General features: G+C 39.1%; 1 protein-coding gene across 2 annotated transcripts in view; it reads left to right on the forward strand.

Moving 5' to 3' along the window:
* The window catches only part of PDE7B (phosphodiesterase 7B), a 178810-nt gene that overhangs the window by 152880 nt on the left and 8677 nt on the right, over positions 1-17253 (forward strand). For both annotated transcript variants that reach the window (XM_070733596.1, XM_070733597.1), the window contains 4 exons: positions 5919-6019; positions 9433-9564; positions 11735-11826; positions 14722-14866. In XM_070733596.1, the coding sequence (XP_070589697.1) occupies positions 5919-6019; positions 9433-9564; positions 11735-11826; positions 14722-14866 (470 nt within the window). The remainder of the gene's footprint in view (positions 1-5918; positions 6020-9432; positions 9565-11734; positions 11827-14721; positions 14867-17253) is intronic.

The following is a 17253-nucleotide window of genomic DNA, read 5'->3' on the forward strand; positions in this document are numbered from 1 at the left end:
ATCTATCCATCTATCTATCTATCTATCATCTATTTATCTATCTATTATAATCTCTCATCACTCTCTCATCTATCTATCTATCATCTATCTATCTATCTATTATAATCTCTCATCACTCTCTCATCTCTCTGTCTGTCTGTCTGTCTGTCTGTCTGTCTGTCTATCTATCTATCTATCTATCTATCTATCTATCTATCTATCATCTATTTATCTCCATTTATCCAGCCAATTTGTGTACTGCTGCAGTTTCATAGACTCTGACTGGCTTTTTGCTTTTTTCATTATTTTGGTGGGAAGCAACACAATTTTGCTGGCTTCATTTTGACTTTATGGCTATCTGTAGGCTGTATCTGTGCCCATGGCCATTTTCCCCAGTCCCATTTGTCCCACCTTTACTTTTATTTTTCTTATGTGGGAAAAGGTTTATAAAATTCTGTCTAAATACCAGGTTAGTGCGACAGTTTGTTTATCACTTCTCTGTGAAGAGAAATTGAACAACTACTTGGTGCAATCGAAGTTTAGCAGCAAAGTGGTAGAATTCTCACTTCTGTTGCTAATCAGGAGCCAAAAGAGCAAAAGAGCCTCATTGCCAGTCTTCCAGCTGAATGATCATTACAGGACTAGAAAACCAAATAGTTTAAGAAGTCTGAAAGTGCTAGACTGAAAGGGTAAAATCCAAACCAAAGTGTGTGGTCTTTTTTTTCTTCTTCGCTACAGATTTTGCCATGTATCCATTTAAAACAATCTTCCTGTAATCATTCAGTGTTTCTCAACCTGGGGGTCAGGACCCCTTTGGGGGTTGAATGGCCATTTCACAGGGATTGCCTAAGACCATGGGAAAAGACAAATTTCCCATGGTGTTAGGAACTAAAGCTTCTATTCCGGCGCCTTGGAACATATTTTTACAAGCTGACCAACCAGGCATTTACAGTGGGGCTGTCCTTCTGACCTTCCTAACAATCAGCTTAAAGCTCTGTTGGGAGAATTGGTGCTAGACTTATGGTTGGGGGTCACCACAACATGAGTAACTGTATTAAGGGGTCACAGCATTAGAAAGGATGAGAACCACTGATGGATTCATTTATATAGCTATAAAGGAGCCATTATAACATCAAACTGAATAAGGGATGTAAATTTGTTTGTCTACTAATTACTTTGATATCGGTATTCTTAGATATTCCAGATAATATATGTTCTATTAAGAGCAGTTGTTATTTTCCTCAGTCATTGCTATCACTATCAAACTGCTTTTACTCATAGGAACATTTTCCTATTGTTTACCTATAATCTGCCTTCCTGTCACTGAGGACGATTATTCTTGCTCTGCAGTCCATGAAGACTGAAAATAAGACTTAGCTATCTTCTTTGTAGTGCTGCTTTTCTTAATCTCTTCTTTCAGGACCTCCATTCCAATTCCTGATTCATTTTCTCTGAAGCCTTCTTCAAGTCTGGTGCCCAGAAGGTCTGGCCAATACAGGTTTCTTCCCATAATATACCAATGTTGGTATATTTCAGAGCTGAGTCCTAAATGTGGAAAGAAGCTCTTGAGTGGGATGTAAGGAGAATCACACAGGCCTACTGCTATTCCTGGTGGCTATACTTGTCCCAGAACAATTGTGTAGGAGGTGGATGCATGCTCAAACTACAGGGGCGTGCTTTTTGTACTAAAGTACACCATCGCTTTTATTTTATTTTATTTTATTTATTTATTTATTTCGTCCAATACACAATACATATTGAAGAGAATAGACACATAGTAATATATATCAGTCTACGGAGAGGGGCGGCATACAAATCTAATAAATAATAAAATAATAATATCAAGGAAAAGGACTGAAGAAAAGATATAAGAATAAAATACGTCAATGAAGAATAGAGGAAAAGATATATGAATGGAAGAAAAGATATAGGAGATATAGGAGAGACAATTGGACAGGGGACGGAAGGCACAGCAGTGCACTTATGCACGTACCTTACTGACTCTTAGGAACCTGAAGAGGTCAATCGTGGATAATCTTACTCAGATTCAAAATGAATCTTGTTGAAATTATCATAATTCATGCTGAATCTCGCCAAAGAGAGAACCAATCTAGAACTAATGAGAAATTAGACAATCAGAATAATTAATCAGTGGAACGCCTTGCCTCCAGAGGAGGTCGTGAGTAGTGTTGGGCGAACTGAACTCACACAATTCGGGTCTGTACTGAATTTCGTGCCATTCGTCATGCCGAACCCGAACCCGAATTTTTTTGAAAATCCATGCCGAAATTCGGGGTTTGGTTTGAGCAGCGTGGCGAAGCGGCGGACCAATGGACAGCCTTCTTCTTACCTGAAGCTTACCTCCAGACATCAAGGTAAATAAAAGGCTGTGATTGGCCATGAGTCCTGCTGACAACTGATTGGCCTCTTGAGTGCTCTAATACTAGACAGTTTTGGATAACCATTTGTCTGAAATGGCATAGCGTTTCCTGCTTGAGCAGGGAGTTGGAATTGAAGATCTCTGAGGCCCCTTACAACTCATAAGAACATAAGAAGAGCCATGCTGAATCAGGCCAAAGCCCATCAAGTCCAGCTTTCTGTGTCACACAGTGGGACACCAATTGTCCATGGGGATCTTGAGTAGAAAGAAAAGGCAAAACCCTCCATTTCCTTTGACCCCCAACAAGTAGTACTCAACGGAATCCTGCCTGCCTCAACCATCATAGAGGCGGCACATGGACATCCGTTTCAATAACCACCGATACACTTGGCATCCATGAATTTGTCTAATCCTGCCTTGAAGCTATCAAAGCTGACAGCTGTCACGACCTCTTCTGGAAGTGAATTCCATAAACTCTGTTATTATGTTATTCATGTGAATACAGAAATTAAGAGACTATTATGCAAAAGTCTGAGTAATATTAGGAAAGAAAATTTACACTTCTCCAGAAGTGTGATTTTATAGTTCAGGGTACATGTCTATTTACAATAATGGAGGTTTTACCTGACATACAAAGAGCAATTTACAAAAGAGATTGGTCAGACTATGCCTAGTTTTTTGCTTGTGATATTATGACTATAACCTATGATAGTTTATTTTATTTTATTTATTTATTATTTAGATTTGTATGCCACCCCTCTCCGCAGACTCGGGGTGGCTCACAACAAAGTGAAACAATTTACAACAAATCTAAATTACAGTTTAAAAATATCTAAAAAAACCCATTTTCTAAACAAACATACACACAGACATACCATTCATAAATTGTATATGCCCGGGGGAGATGTCTCAGTTCCCCCATGCCTGACGACAAAGGTGGGTCTTAAGGAGCTTACGAAAGGCAAGGAGAGTAGGGGCAGTTCTAATCTCCGGGGGGAGTTGGTTCCAGAGGGTCGGGGCCACCACAGAGAAGGCTCTTCCCCTGGGGCCCGCCAACCGACATTGTTTAGTTGACGGAACACGGAGAAGGCCCACTCTGTGGGGCCTAATCGGTCGCTGGGATTCGTGCGGCAGCAGACGGTCTTGGAGATATTCTGGTCCAGTGCCATGAAGGGCTTTAAAGGTCATAACCAACACTTTGAATTGTGACCGGAAATTGATCGGCAACCAATGCAGACTGCGGAGTGTTGGTGAAACATGGGCATACCTAGGTAAGCCCATGACTGCTCTCGCAGCTGCATTCTGCACGATCTGGAGTTTCCGAACACTTTTCAAAGGTAGCCCCATGTAGAGAGCATTACAGTAGTCGAACCTCGAGGTGATGAAGGCATGAGTGACTGTGAGCAGTGAGTCCCGGTCCAGATAGGGCCGCAAAAATACTGGTGCATTAATCAAATTCATGCAGTTCTCGTGTAGTTTGTCCTCCCACACACTAAATGAAATAGGCAGCACCGCTTTTTTCAAAATAGTAAATAATGTGACTGCTATCTAGGGTTGGGACTAAGAGGTGCTGCTAAGCCTTAGATCAGGGACCACTGTGATCCATAGAGAAAATGAGCCTTGAATATTAAAGCATTGTAGATTGTCATTCTTTCTTTCCACTGTTTAAGGTATTTACTTTTTCTTCTGAATTTTATTGTTTTCATTAAAAGTAATAAAAAGTGATTTAGAAACATTATCTTGCCCATTATCTCCTCTGCTTTTTATACTAATGTTGGAACTATTGTTGAATAAAATCAGAGAAAACTCAGAAATTAAAGGGACAACAGCTAAAAAAACCCTTATAAGCTGCAAGCTTTTGTGGATGACCTGGGTTTTTTTTGGAAGACCCCAATGAATCAGGATTACATTTGATTAGAGAATTGGAAAATTATGGCTTAATTGCCGGCCTCAAAGTAAATAGACAAAAAACTAAAATATTAACAAAAAATATAACATCTCAACAAGAAAAAAAGCTAGAAGGAAATTTGAATTTACAAGCAGTGAAGAAAATCAAATACAGTGGTACCTCTACTTACAAACTTAATTCGTTCCGTGACCAGATTCTTAAGTAGAAAAGTTTGTAAGAAGAAGCAATTTTTCCCATAGGAATCAATTTAAAAAGCAAATACAGTGGTACCTCGAGATACGAGTTTAATTCGTTCCGGACCTGGGCTCTTAAGTCGAGCAGCTCTTATCTCAAACGACTTTTCCCCATAGGAATTAATGTAAATAATTTTAATTGGTTCCAGCCCTCAAAAAACTCACAAAGTTAGTCTAAATTATGCAGAAAGACATGTTTTTAATGAAGAAATGTACATGTACATATAAATGAATAATGAAGTTTCTTTCACTTAACTTGTAAACTTTCTTAAACTTTTAAATTTACATATGTTCAACTTCTCTGCCACCCAATCCTGTAGGACAGAGGTCCCCAACCCTTTTTGCACCAGGGACCGGCTTTAAGCGATCAAGAGAGGAATGGGTGAATGAATGGACGGAGGGTGGGAAGGAAGGAAGGAAAGAGGGAAGGGACAGGAACATAGGAAGGAAGCAAGGAAACTTATGAAAGGGGAGAGTAAGAGAGGAATGAGTGAAGGGAGGGAGGGAGGGAAGAAGGTGGGAAGGAGAAAGAAAAGAAGAAATAGAGGAAGGGAAGGTAAAAGAGAGAAAGAAAAAGAGCAAGAAAGAAAGCTGCAAGCACCCCCCCGAGCCCCCCAGGCCGGCTGCAACCTTTTAAAACATGCGCGCCGCTTCGCAGCTGTCTCCTGAAGCCGAACGCGGAAGTTAGCGTTTGGCTTCAGGAGACAGCTCCTTGGCGCTTGTATCTCGAATTTGGGCTTGTAAGTAGAACAAAAATATCTCTCCCCTCCCAGCTCTTATCTCGAGTTGCTCTTAAGTAGAGCAGCTCTTATGTCGGGGTTCCACTGTAATGCATGCGATTGGGGAAACCACAGGGAGGGTGGAGGCCCTGTTTCCTCCCAGGAGATTCCTAGAGAGGCCCCAAGAGGCTTCTCCCTGCCCTTTTCGGTTACAGTTTTGGAGGCTCGGGTTTGTAAGTGAAAAATAGTTCTTGAGAAGAGGCAAAAAAATCTTGAACACCTGGTTTTTATCTAGAAATGTTCGTAAGAGGCGTTCTTAGGTAGAGGTACCATTGTATTTAGATATTTATTTAGCAAACAAGTGCTCAATGATAAAAGAAAATAATCACAAAAAAGTGATAGAACAAACAGATTTGGATTTTTTAAAATGTGGAAATGTATAGCTTTTTTGTAAACCTAGATAAAATGACAAAATTGTGTGGCAGAATAAAAAACTGAGAATAAAAATATTGATCTAGAAACACATCTTTTCTATGGTACAGATTTTCTCTTTAACCAAAGGAATAATAAGCTATTGCGATTTTAGAAAAAAGTTCCAGTTTGAGTTTTAGCTATCAGCCCAAAATTTTAAAAGCATTTGAATCACAGAGATATTCAAAGGTGGAGGAAAAAGTTCACTTCTCTTCTGTTGCTTCTAGGTATGGTGCAGGAAGATTATCACAGCCATAACCCGTATCACAATGCTGTCCATGCTGCTGATGTCACACAAGCTATGCACTGCTACTTAAAAGAGGCCAAGGTAACCACACAAGCTTAGCTGAGAATTTCCATAGACCACACAGCAATGAACTCATTTTACTGAGAAGACAAAAGTGTTCCACAATTGTACTTATGTCAGTAAAAACCACCAATGGAATCACCAATGTTGATTCCACCTGAGGGATGGAACATACAGAACAAAAAAAGGATGCAGCTGTTCAGTTCAAACCAATCTTAAAAATAGAACTTATTCAAAAGCATGACATTAGGGATAATAGGTTCTTCTCCAAGAGACAGTCCAGCCCATCAATGTTTTGAAAAATTGTCCAACACTTTTTGAAATTGTAAAAAGAAGATTGGAAATTCTTTCATCGGGAAACCAAAAAACCCCAAACAAACAAACTCTGAGATCTCATTTTAAAAATCTGATAAGTTCTCACCCAAGTTGGAGAGATGTTAATGGTCTGGTACAAGTTTTGTGGGATTTAGGCAATGCTAAATCTTTTTTGGCCCAAAGTAGATTGAGAGCAAGAGTGTTAACAGTCCAAAACTTGCCAATGTTTGGTTTTCGGTTCAGTGTTTTGAAAACTTGAAACTAACCAGCATTTCCTGATTTCAGATCAGCGAAGTCTGATTTGTTTATAGTTGAAAGTAGATGCTTCCAGATTCTTTTTTGCAGAAATGCCAAGGGAAACAAAAGGCAAATGACAAGCATACAGGCCTAAAATCTATGCCAGTTCATGACCATAATACAGAGTTTAACATTACAGTCAAATTGGGCCATTAAAGCAGTAGATTAATAATGCCAATCCGCATTTGCTGAAAAAGCAAATTATTGGAGAAAGAGATTAACAGGCTAAAAAGAAAAGAGACATGTTTAAAACTTCTTTGTACCCAATTCATTCCTGCAAATGCGCTTCTTTGAGATTTTTTTTTCATGTACCTGAAGTTTAACACAATAGGACAGAAACTTTAAAAAACAATTAACAGAGAAGACCTGCAAGGAGGGAGGTGAAATCTTGACTCTATTGACTCTCAGTTTTAAATATACTACTCTCTATGGCATTTCCCATTGCCATTAGCAAAATAAGCAGAATGCCCCGTAATTTTAAAATTACTAACATTCTTCAACTGAGATATCATTGGTCATATAAAGTATCTGAAACATTCAAAACTTGTTATACTATACAGCTGCTTGCAATTTAGAAACAACCTTTAGTTTTTTCCCCTAATACCTGAAAGATAATACAATCCACAGGTCAATGAGGTAAAGTGATTATTGGTGAAAAGGCCCAGTGGAAACCAAAGAGAAAAATAGAAAATGGGGGAAATGGGGGGGGGGGGTATTTATTCCCAACAACAATGAAAAAATCTACAACAGTTCTGGAAAAATGTATTTTTTCACAGATTATTCAGCCCCAATCTTTTTCTTTTGCATCTGTCCTGAGTACATGTGTTTTTTAATGCATGTAATATAAATACAGCACTTTTTTCAATAAATATTATAAAGCAAAATGCTACTTTCTAGCCTCCCCCCCAAAAAATCCCACATATTGAACTTTACAGAACATTTGCCAGAATTAAAATATAATTGCTTGTTTCCCAAAGTTACACATCGTATCTGGTCTAAGACTCTGATTTATTAATTGCTTATTTGTTTGAGTTTATTGTCCTCCCAACTCCAATAGACTCTGGGGGCATATAAAAGTAGAAAAGAACATTAAAAAAGAATATAAACATCAAAGCAAACAGCCCAGACTAACATAAACTTATGAGCAGCAAAAATCAAATAAAACAAAACAAGGTCCCTAGTCAAATAATAAACTTCAACCCCAAGCAAGGTTTTCAGAGTTTACTGGAACATTATTTTTAAACTTAACCTTATGCTTAATCTTATTTTTTATGTTTCATTGCTTTACTATTGTTATGTTTACATTTTTATCATTTTTCCCCGTTTTACTGTTGTAAGTCACTCAAAGCGAGATGGGCAGTAAACAAGTTCATAAATTGTTTAGATGAGAGAATTTAAGGGGAACTCATCAGATTTGAGCCCTACCTTAACAAAATGAAATTCAGTGTCAAGAAAAGGTTTTACACTTAGGCAAGAAAAACCATAAAAAGCATAAAATAAGTGGTACCTGACTCAAAAGCACTAACTGCAGGAAGATCTTGAAATCCTAGTGGACAATCACTTAAATAAGAGTCAGCAGCGTGCTGAAGCCACCAAAAAAGCCAATGCAATCCTAGGATGCACTAATAAAGGGAAAGAATTAAGTTCACATAAAGTATTAGTCCTGCTTTATAATGCCATGGTAAAGCCACACATGGAACACAGCATCCAGTTTAGATTGCCACCATTTAAAAAAGATGTTGAGACTCTGGAAAGAATGGAGAAAAGAAAGAATGGAGAAAAGGCTGAAACTTAATGATTGTCGTAGAGGTCAAATTATTATTATTATTATTATTATTATTATTATTATTATTATTATTATTGTTATTGTTGTTATTATTGTTATTGTTTTGTTGTTGTTGTTATTATTATTGTTGCTGTTGTTATTATTATTATTATTATTATTATTATTATTATTATTATGTCAGTACAACACAGCAAACGAGATCACTATGCTGGATTTCGTATTTCATCACCAGTCGGGCGCTTCCCAAGCACCTAGGACTGCGTGATGTAGCGGCGAATTATGCTTGCCGATCCCAGTAAAGCGGCCTTTTGCAATTGACAGATGGAGATTTTGTCAAGTCCGATGGTTTTCAAATGTCTGCTGAGATCCTTTGGTACTGTGCCCAGCGTGCCAAGTACCACTGGGACCACTTTCACTGGCTTATGCCAGAGTCATTGCAGCTCGATTTTTAGATCTTCGTATTTCACTAATTTCTCTAGCTGCTTGTCCTCAATTCTGCTGTCTCCTGGGATTGCAATGTCGATGATCCATACTTTCTTTTTCTCCACGATCACAATGTCTGGTGCGTTATGCTTCAGAATTCGGTCAGTCTGAAGTCGGAAGTCCCACAGTAGTTTTGCTTGCTCATTTTTGACCACTTTTTCGGGCTTATGATCCCACCAGTTCTTTGCCACTGGTAAATGGTAGTTCCGGCACAAGTTCCAGTGGATCATCTGTGCCACAGCATCATGTCTTTATTATTATTATTATTATTATTATCATTATTATTATTATTATTATTATTATTATTATTATTAATCAAAAGGGGACAGGACTTTGATGGTACGGTTGTTACTGTATCCAGACATGATTCATGTATCACTGTGGTAACTTGCGTGGAAACAAGCCATAGCTTAGTGTGAAGTAGGTCCAATATGTTATTCAACAAAACCTGAATAAAGTTTAACATAGTGCAGGAGATTACAATGTAAGGTAATTGTAATATGTAAAAATACAATCTCCTTCAACTCTGAACCCTTTTTTTACATGCTTCAAGCTTGCTAACTTCCTCACCCCTCTGGATGTTATGCTTGGATTATTGGCTGCTGCAGCACATGATGTAGACCATCCAGGAGTCAACCAGCCATTTTTAATAAAAACGAAACATCATCTTGCTGGTTTATATCAGGTGAGAATACTTGTTGGCATAAATTATTGCTTTTAAAATCACCATTGTTTTACAACTGTACAGTATTAGCGGTTGCCGGTCACTTCTTTTTACCATGGTCACCTCAACTTTTCAGTTATTGCAGAACTATTTTCAAGATGTAGACAGTGAAGTGTGGTAGCTTTATAATTATACAGTGATGTGTGGAAAAAATGACAGAATATGACAAGGAGGCAGATTGTGCCTCATTAAAAAAAGTTAATAGCTGTAAAGATAGACTTAAAGAATAGCTACTCCCTATGCTATGTACTGTGAGCTAAGAAAAATGGCACAAAATGACTTAATGTCATTGTTAATTTGGGGTTTCAAGGGTCAGACTTTCTGTTCAAAATGTTCAGAAATTAAAATTAGAGGCAGACACAGAGCACCGATTTCAAATATACAGTGATACCTCGTCTTACAAACGCCTCGTCATACAAACTTCGAGATACAAACCCGGGGTTTAAGATGTTTTTGCCTCTTCTTACAAACTATTTTCACCCTACAAACCCACTGCTGCCACTGGGATGCCCCGCCTCCAGACTTCCGTTGCCAGAAAAGCACCCGTTTTTGCACTGCTGGGATTCCCCTGAGGCTCCCCTCCCTGGGAAACCCCACCTCTGGACTTCCGTGTGTTTGTGATGCTGCAGGGGAATCCCAGCAGCACAAAAACAGGTGCTTCGCTGGCAACGGAAGTCAGGAGGTGGGGTTTCCCAGCGAGGGGAGCCTCAGTGAAATCGCAGGATCACAAAAACACAGAGGTCCGGAGGTGAGGTTTCCCATGGAGGGGAGCCTCAGGGGAATCCCAGCAGTGCAAAAACGGGCGCTTCGGCTGGCAAAAGGGGTGAATTTTGGGCTTTCGTGCATTAATCGCTTTTCCATTGATTTCTATGGGAAACATTGTTTCATCTTACAAATTTTTCACCTTAAGAACCTTGTCCCGGAACCAATTAAGTTTGTAAGACAAGGTATCACTGTATATTGGAATAAACATACATTTTATAGCCTAACATCAAAAAGAAAAATAATTTGGAAATGGTGCAAAAGATTACCTGAATTCTCTCCCAAGACAAATGTTGCAGTTGAATGTATTGTATATGTGAGACTTAAGATGAGTCTTCCATAATGTTCTTTAATAAACAGAGGTTGCATTCAGTAAGCAGTGTTAGCTTTATAAGTTTCTAATCTGAGCTAAAGAATTATAGTAGCACAGGCCATAATTCATGATTTAATAGTTTTTTAACAGTTCCCCACCCAAATGGCCTCGAGATCCAACAGTATTGTCTGGCTGGCATAGAACCTTGCCAGACATAAATCTCTATTGTCCATCATTTAGCAACACATTTACTTATTGAATTCCCAGACAATATTTTCTCTAAGCATTTCTCTCTCCTTCCCCATAAATACATGTTTGCCTTCACAACAATTCATGAACTAGACTTGAATGATGACATAATGTCTGCTAAACTAACTGAGGGATCTCAATGGTTGGGATTGGAATTTGGATATCCCCAAGCCTAGTTGGCCCTTCTATCTTGGCATATGACACGGATGGAATTTACTTGCCCTTCAGTTGCAAAATACATCCAAGGAACTCAGTCAATAGGTGTGAATGGGTTATAACAGAATTCCAGTTTTATAATTAGCTCATTACAGAAATAAGAGGAGAGCTGTGTACCCTTTTTAAAAAGCTTGAGGTCCTCCCCCACCCATTTTTCCTTCCTTTCTCTGAAATGTCAGCTATGTAACAATTTAGACAGTCCTTGTACTCAAAGATAAAGGGACAGACAGGGCCACAAGTACCAAGGCTAGTACAGAATGATGGTGAGATTATCTTGTGACAAGCTCATCTTTCTCTATCAGTTTTGACAAGGCACAGCCAAATTCTAGGCATACAGCTGGGATGATCTAAGGCCTGGCTGAGAAGTCTTTGAAATGTCAGGGTTTATAGGGAGAAGTAAAGAAAAAGGATGGAGGAACATTATTGCCGGGGGAATAAAGGCCAGACTAGTTTTGGACAACCTCACTGCCTTACTCAATGTCAAATGAAATGCATACTTTGTCCTTTTTTAAAAATACACCTATTCTTTTTATTAAAATTGCATCCATTCCAGCTCGGTGTGCTTTTCAAATCCCCCCCTCCCTTTTCCAGAACGTCTCTGTATTAGAAAACCATCACTGGAGATCTACAATAGGCATGCTTCGAGAATCAAGACTCCTCGCACATCTGCCGAAAGAAGAGAGGTGAGCGTCAGATTCTGGGAAGCGAGCTGATCTCATGTGGATTCCCAGAACTTTTTTGAATGCAATGTTTTTACAGGGCACTTTATGGAATTGAACAGATGTGCAAAATGAATGGTGACTTTGTTTGGGTTTTGCCTGAACTGATTTGTGCGTCCATCTATTTATCCATCTACCTACTTATCCATCTACCTGAATCCCAGCGACCAGTTAGATCCCACAGAGTTGGCCTTCTCCGGGTCCCGTTGGCCAGACAATGTTGTCTGGTGGGGCCCAGGGGAAGAGCCTTCTCTGTGGCAGCCCCAGCCCTCTGGAATCAGATTCGCACTGCCCCCACCCTCCTTGCCTTTCGCAAGAGTCTCAAAACACACCTATGTCGCCAGGCATGGGGCAGCTAGACCGTCCCCACCCCCTGACCATTAAATGTTATGTGTGGATGTGCTTTTTAATGTAGTGGGGTCTTAGCTGATAGTTTTAACTAATTAGATTTGTATACATATTGTTTTTGTATTTATCCTGTGAGCCACTCCAAGTCTTCGGAGAAGGGCGGCATACAGGTCAAACAAACAAACAAACAAATAAACAAACAAACAAATAAATAAATAAATAAATAAATATTCATTTGCCTTAGGACACTATAAAAGCAGCAGATTCAAAAATTTTGAAAAGATCCACATTTGTGAATATAGTATGGTGTCTAGTCCCTGTGTGATCCGTGTGGTTGTGGTATATATGCATGTGAATCTGTGTGCGTACTCGCATGCTTCCCAATCACATTTATCTGAAAAAAAAATTACTTCTTGGAAATTGCCCAATTTAACTGGCGTTACTCAGTTACTCAGGGATAGCGAACGTTTTCCAGCTCAGGTGCCAAAAGGGTGTACGCAGGCACAATAGTGCACATGCGTGTGCTCCCACCCATAATGCAATGCCCTCCCCTGCGTGCATGCACATAGGGCTCCCTGAAACCTCAGGACTTCCGTTTGGGCCGTTTGGCTGTTTTTTCATGCTCCCCAGCGTTCAGGAAAGCTTCCTGAACCCTGGAGATGGCAAAAAACAGCCCAACAGGCCAACTTCCGGTTGGCCTGTTGGGCCATTTTTTCGCTGTCCCAGGGAGAGCAAAAACAGCTAAAAAGAAGGCTGAAAATCAGCTGCCCAGCGCACACATGCATGCTGTAGCCAACATAGGGCAACACCTTGCGTGACATCAGATATGGCTTCACGTGCCACCTGTGGCACACCTGCCATAGGTTCGCCATCACGGCCCCATGCCAATCTTAAACATTTTCCTTCTCCGCATTAAAAAGCTCTGTGTAGCAAAAATTATGAACTCTCATGGACCATCAGCACATAGTTAGGGCACCTGTGTGGAATACTGCTCAGCAGCTCTCCAGAGTGCTTGCTGCCTCATTCAAACTGGGAGAAACTATAGGTGGATTCTGATGAGATTCAGACCAGTGCTATGAGAAATAGGGCTGGAGAAAGATGTAGCTGTTTTAATGAGCTGCAGGGAAGATGCTACATTCAGTTTCTGAAGCATCCTTCCATTGCACAGCCCTAATAATAAGCCAGATGAAATGGAGTTCCTCAGGGATGTAGGGTCAATGGCATCATTGCGGAGAGGGGCGGCATACAAATCTAATAAATAATAATAATAATAATAATTAATAATAATAATAATAATAATAATAATAATAATAATGACTCTAAAGTGTGCAATAGGGTTGATATTCCTGGAGGGGTCTGTAATATGGTAAATGATTTAGCTTTACTAGATAAATGGTCAAAGCAACAGAAACTGCAGTTTAATGTTTCCAAATGTAAAATAATGCACTTGGGGAAAAGGAATCCTCAATCTGAGTATTGCATTGGCAGTTCTGTGTTAGCAAAAACTTCAGAAGAGAAGGATTTAGGGGTATTGATTTCTGACAGCCTCAAAATGGGTGAGCAGTGTGGTTGGGCAGTAGGAAAAGCAAGTAGGATGCTTGGCTGCATAGCTAGAGGTATAACAAGCAGGAAGAAGGAGATTGTGATCCCCTTATATAGAGCGCTGGTGAGACCACATTTGGAATACTGTGTTCAGTGCTGGAGACCTCACCTACAAAAAGATATTGACAAAATTGAACGGGTCCAAAGACGGGCTACAAGAATGGTGGAAGGTCTTAAGCATAAAACGTATCAGGAAAGACTTAATGAACTCAATCTGTATAGTCTGGAGGACAGAAGGAAAAGGGGGGACATGATCGAAACATTTAAATATGTTAAAGGGTTAAATAAGGTTCAGGAGGGAAGTGTTTTTAATAGGAAAGTGAACACAAGAACAAGGGGACACAATCTGAAGTTAGTTGGGGGAAAGATCAAAAGTAACGTGAGAAAATATTATTTCACTGAAAGAGTAGTAGATCCTTGGAACAAACTTCCAGCAGACGTGGTTGGTAAATCCACAGTAACTGAATTTAAACATGCCTGGGATAAACATATATCCATCCTAAGATAAAACACAGGAAATAGTATAAGGGCAGACTAGATGGACCATGAGGTCTTTTTCTGCCGTCAGTCTTCTATGTTTCTATGTTATTATTATTATTAATAATAATTATTATTATTATTATCATCATCATCATCATCATCATCATCATCATCATCATCAAAATGGTGGACCACAGCTAGGCAATTGAAGCCCCGCCACTTTTAGATTCACACCTCACATATATGCAAAAATAGACAGGGCTTGGATCACTCCAATTATGTCCACCATTTTGACGGTGTTGTTCCTCCCAGTGGTTCCTCCCTGGTAGCCATTTAATAAGAGGAGACACTACCCTAACAATACAAAATGGGGGATATGACATCTGTTAATAACAGCTTCTTTTATTTTTATTTTGCATTGTCCTGTAGTCATGACATTGAACAACAGCTCGGTTCCCTGATCTTGGCAACAGATATCAACAGGCAGAACGAATTTTTGACCCAACTGAAAACTCATCTAAAAAACCAGGACTTGAAATTAGAGGATGCTTCAGATAGGCACTTTATGCTTCAGGTAAATGTTGAAGGTTTCTGTTTAAAAGTAGATATTTTCTCAGGTGGCCCAGAGCAGAGGTGACGTGAAGCAAAGAGCCAGTGGTACCAAATTTCTTTGATTATTTTATAGCATTCATTGAACTATTCACTTTCATCCAATTTACACATTATGCTATTAGGCGAAGACAGCACAAGAATATACAAATGCCTTCTTGGTCAAGCCAAGTGTTTGTTTCTTACAGAGACTAAAAAAATGCCTCTAGGGTATTCAAATATAGAAAATGGAGATAAATCCCTCTTCCAACATTGCTCCCCTCCAGTTGGATTTGGGGCCAAGTTGTTCTCAACTCTGGAGCAACATTAGCTTTTCAAGATTTATAGCTCTTGAAAAATGTTTGCTCCATAAATTTATCTAAATGTCACCCAAATCCCATGTTTCCTTCGTGCCTAGTTGCCATTCAAATTTAACTGCAGTTGTTGTTATGAATTCTGGGAGGTTAATGATGCGTAAGGAGATACATTCTTATACTCTAAATCCTCATCTCAGACAGCTTTGTTGACTGAGCCCTGGTTTTATTTTTTTGAAGATGGGAGAAAAATTTCTCCCTGCCCACTTTCTTCATGTCATCCGTGGTTTTGATACACTGTGACTGGATTTATCTAATCTTAGTTGTCTTTCACATGACATGGTTGCAGCCGATTGAATAAGGAAAGTGAACAAAGAAGGCTTGTCAACATGTGCCACATACACACACCATCATGGTTAACTGTACAGGAGATATCTTTGATGTGCTGAATTAGACAGGCCAGCTACTTGAGCCATTCAGATAACCAGTACTTTAGTCTTACAATATAGGTCAGGCCTGTTAAACTGGCATTTTGCAGGCTGATACAGCTGTGCTGGCTATGCCCAACTCAACTCTGCAAAGGCAAAAACATTGCAATACCTCACGATCCAGCCTACAATTTGATTGAGTTTGACATCCCTGTTATAGGTAGCCCTTACTTAGCGTCCATGATTGGGGCAATCAACCCCATTGCTAGCGATATGATCATTAGGCAAGACAGCACAGGACCACAATGAGTTTATAAATTCAGTCCTGCTGTGGTCATTAAGCAAATCACCTGCAGTCGTTAAGTGAGACATCACAATATGCAATTTTAGTATTGATTTTTCCATTTGATATGTAAATGATATTAAATGTTATACTGGATCTCATTTGATTCTAAATAGTGTTCCCTCGATTTTCGCGAGTTCGAACTTTGCGAAAAGTCTATACCACAGTTTTTCAAAAATATTAATTAAAAAATACTTTGCGGGTTTCCCCCCGTATACCACAGTTTTTCCTGCCCGATGATATCATATGTCATCACCAAACTTTCATCTGCCTTTAATAAATATTTTTTTAATAAACTTTAATAAATAAACATGGTGAGTAATAATCTAAATGGTTGCTAAGGGAATGGGAAATTGCAATTTAGGGGTTTAAAGTGTTAAGGGAAGGCTTATAATACTGTTCATAGCCAAAAATAGTGTATTTACGTCCGCATCTCTACTTCGCGGAAATTCGACTTTCGCGGGATGTCTCAGAACGCATCCCCCATGAAAATCGAGGGAACACTGTACGTACTTTCTTATTCACTTGATACATGGCTTTTGAAAGTTCCTAAGTACAATAACATTTTCCAGCAACAAATTAATACTAGGAGGAGCTGGGAAACCCAAGCCTCGGCCCTTCCACAAGTTAGTAGGAGCTGTATGGAGAAAATCTATTTGGCTATTGCATTGGCATCCTTCAGTCACGAAAGACTATGGTATAATGCTCTGGATTCCTACTTGGCTATATGGATGTTTTTAATGCAGTAGTTAATGTATTTAGTTTTGTTTCGGTATTGCCTTGTTCATTGTATCCTTAACATTCTTATTATTTAAGGGGCAAAACAGTGTATCAGTTATTATTGATGTTGATAATGAATTCATAGTTCATTCATATTTATTATGTTATTGATATAGCCCATTATCTAAGCCAGTGTTTCCCAACCTTGACAACTTGAAGATATTTGGACTTCAATTCCCAGAATTCCCCAGCCAGCATTCGCTGGCTGGGGAATTCTGGGAGTTGAAGTCCAAATATCTTCAAGTTGCCAAGGTTGGGAAACACTGATCTAAGCTAATACTCTCTTCATGAAAGCTTGTTGTAGAGAAATGGGAGGAACTGAACCCATAATTTGAGTTGGCAAAATGAAACAAAGCAAAATAAAACATCTGAGAAATACAGCATCACCACAAACATGTTATTTATTTTCATTTATTTTTCATTTATTTATTTTGTCCAATACACAATAATATACAATGAAGCTTATAGATATATAGTAGAGAAGATATATGAGATATAGGAGAGACAA

This window comes from Erythrolamprus reginae, chromosome 1 (assembly GCF_031021105.1).
Source record: "Erythrolamprus reginae isolate rEryReg1 chromosome 1, rEryReg1.hap1, whole genome shotgun sequence".
NCBI classification, from domain to species: Eukaryota; Metazoa; Chordata; class Lepidosauria; order Squamata; family Dipsadidae; genus Erythrolamprus; species Erythrolamprus reginae.